The sequence below is a fragment of the Teleopsis dalmanni genome, chromosome 1 (assembly GCF_002237135.1).
Source record: "Teleopsis dalmanni isolate 2A chromosome 1, ASM223713v2, whole genome shotgun sequence".
In the NCBI taxonomy this organism is placed as follows: domain Eukaryota; kingdom Metazoa; phylum Arthropoda; class Insecta; order Diptera; family Diopsidae; genus Teleopsis; species Teleopsis dalmanni.
The window spans coordinates 124,135,458-124,137,713 of record NC_051846.1 but is presented as its reverse complement, the minus strand read 5'-3'; the positions used below and the strand labels follow the sequence as shown (position 1 = coordinate 124,137,713).

The 2,256-nt window shown below is 30.3% G+C and overlaps 1 protein-coding gene across 1 annotated transcript; it reads left to right on the top strand.

Moving 5' to 3' along the window:
* Nucleotides 1–481: 481 nt before the first annotated feature.
* Nucleotides 482–1,717, top strand: LOC119665908 (putative uncharacterized protein DDB_G0279653). The gene has a single exon (XM_038075168.1). The coding sequence runs from the start codon at nucleotides 482–484 to the stop codon at nucleotides 1,715–1,717; it is 1,236 nt and encodes a 411-aa protein (XP_037931096.1).
* Nucleotides 1,718–2,256: the final 539 nt, after the last annotated feature.

Sequence of the window (2,256 nt, the reverse complement as noted above, 5' to 3'; positions counted from 1 at the left end):
GTACGTAGCTTATAAAATAAATATGTATTTTAAACAATATGTACATAAACATAAACATAATGTCTCACAAAATGTTTAAATGAATAAAATAAGAACCGAAATTCATATATTTTTATATTTTATTGACGAACAAAAAATTGATTACAAAAACAAAATTTATTTTTAAATACAATCTTTAAAAAAATTTAATACAATATATATAAAACAAAAAAAAAAAAAGATAAAACTAAAAAGATGAAACTAATATTATCCAATATGTAATAAAATTTTTTCCACCATTTTATATATCATTTAATTATAAATTATTTATGTGAATTCCACCAATATATATATCATTTACTATTCAAATAAAAAACAATTAAATGTAATATCTATATTGTTTATATTGTCATATTGTAACATTGTTTTGTTGTCCCCAATTGTTTTGTCCCTTCTTTCTCCTATCATAGTTGTTGTAAAATTTTTTTATTGGTCCATTCTTATGTCAGAAATAACATTAGTTACTGATTGTATTAGTGAGGTCCATTTAATCCTTAAAAACGCAAAGAAATCATCAAATAGAGGCTATACGACAGCCACTATAACAGAAAAAATCAAGCGTCTAGACTATTTACATAGTAAAGTTAGTGCTATATACAAAACAGTAGAAATAGAAAAGATTAACTCCTTGATAGAGACTTTTGTCGATAAATACAATTCAGCAAAAAATTATCTATCCAAAATGAATAACCAGAACAACAATACACCAAATACTAATAATACAAATACAATTACCCCAAATACTACAATGACTAATCAACCATTAAATACTGAAGCTTTGGAAAAATACCTTCCAATATTCACTGGAAAAGTGTCTGAGCTAAACGGATTCATATTTAGGTTAAAAGACAGCTACAATAAATTACGGGAAGCAGATAAAAGCTATTTTATCGAATACGTAGTTGAATGCAAACTACAGCACAACGTACGTATTAGAGTTAGTCCCATTGGTTTTCCACAATCTATTAAAGAACTCATTGATAATCTAAGAGAAAATTTTGTATCAGAAGATACAGTCCCTAAACTCTTACAAAAACTAAATGACACAAAACAAGGTAATTCAAATATAAAAGACTATGGTGATAAAATGTCTGATATTTTATCAAAACTCAACAATGCGTCGTTGCTAAAGAGAAACTACGACAAATGCTCACCAGAGGGTATAGCAATTGTCCAATGTAATGATGATAACGCATTGTTAGCGTACAAAAAAGGTTTAAACCATTTATATTTCCAAACTGTGCAAGCTGCACAACCGACAAGCTTCAATAAGGCTAGGCTATTTGCAGAGAATATGGATATACCTACTCAGCAACAAATGTTATTAGCCTATAACTTAACATTTAATAGATTTCCTAATTACCGACATCCCGGTAACAATAATTCAAATCGAAGGAATTACCATACTAATGGTAATCGATATAACGGAAATAAAGGAAATTTTAATAACGGAAATATTAGTAATACACACTGGAATGGAAACCATAGATATCAAAATACTAGAAACCAAAGCAATTACAATGCAAACGCGAACCGTGCAAACAACAACCGGTACAATAATGGAAGCGCATCAAATAATCGCAATATACCAAATAGGCGTGTGCGTATAACTAACGCCCAGGAAAACTACGAGCAAGCAGAGATGGAATTGGAGAACCATCCACTGGTTCGAAATTAAATACTGTAAAAATTCTAAACCAGACCCTGTCTAACTATGTTTCAATTTTCTGTTCTGAATTAAACATAATTATAAGATTATTAATAGATACTGGTGCCGAAGTGTCTATTATAAAAAACCTTAACGTTGACTATAACTCTGACAAAACATACAAACTAACAGGTATAACGAGTGAACACGTACTATCCCTAGGAACATCAAAATTAAGCTTACTTTTCGAAGGAATATGGATAACGCAAATTTTCGCAGTGGTAACAGAGGATTTTCCAATCGAGGTAGACGGTATTTTGGGAAGAGATTTCCTAACAACGTACATGGGAGTCATCGACTATTATTCTTTTACTCTAACGATACAGTCAGGCAATAAACAAGCAGAAATCCCAATAGTATGTAAACCAATTACTATTGAAGCTAGAACGGAACGTGTCTTAACAGTAGATGTACATTTTGATGAAGATACTGTTTGGTTCAACAAAGAAATCAGTAAAGGTGTCTTCATGGCTAATACAATTGTGCCAGCGAAAGGCAATTGCCACATA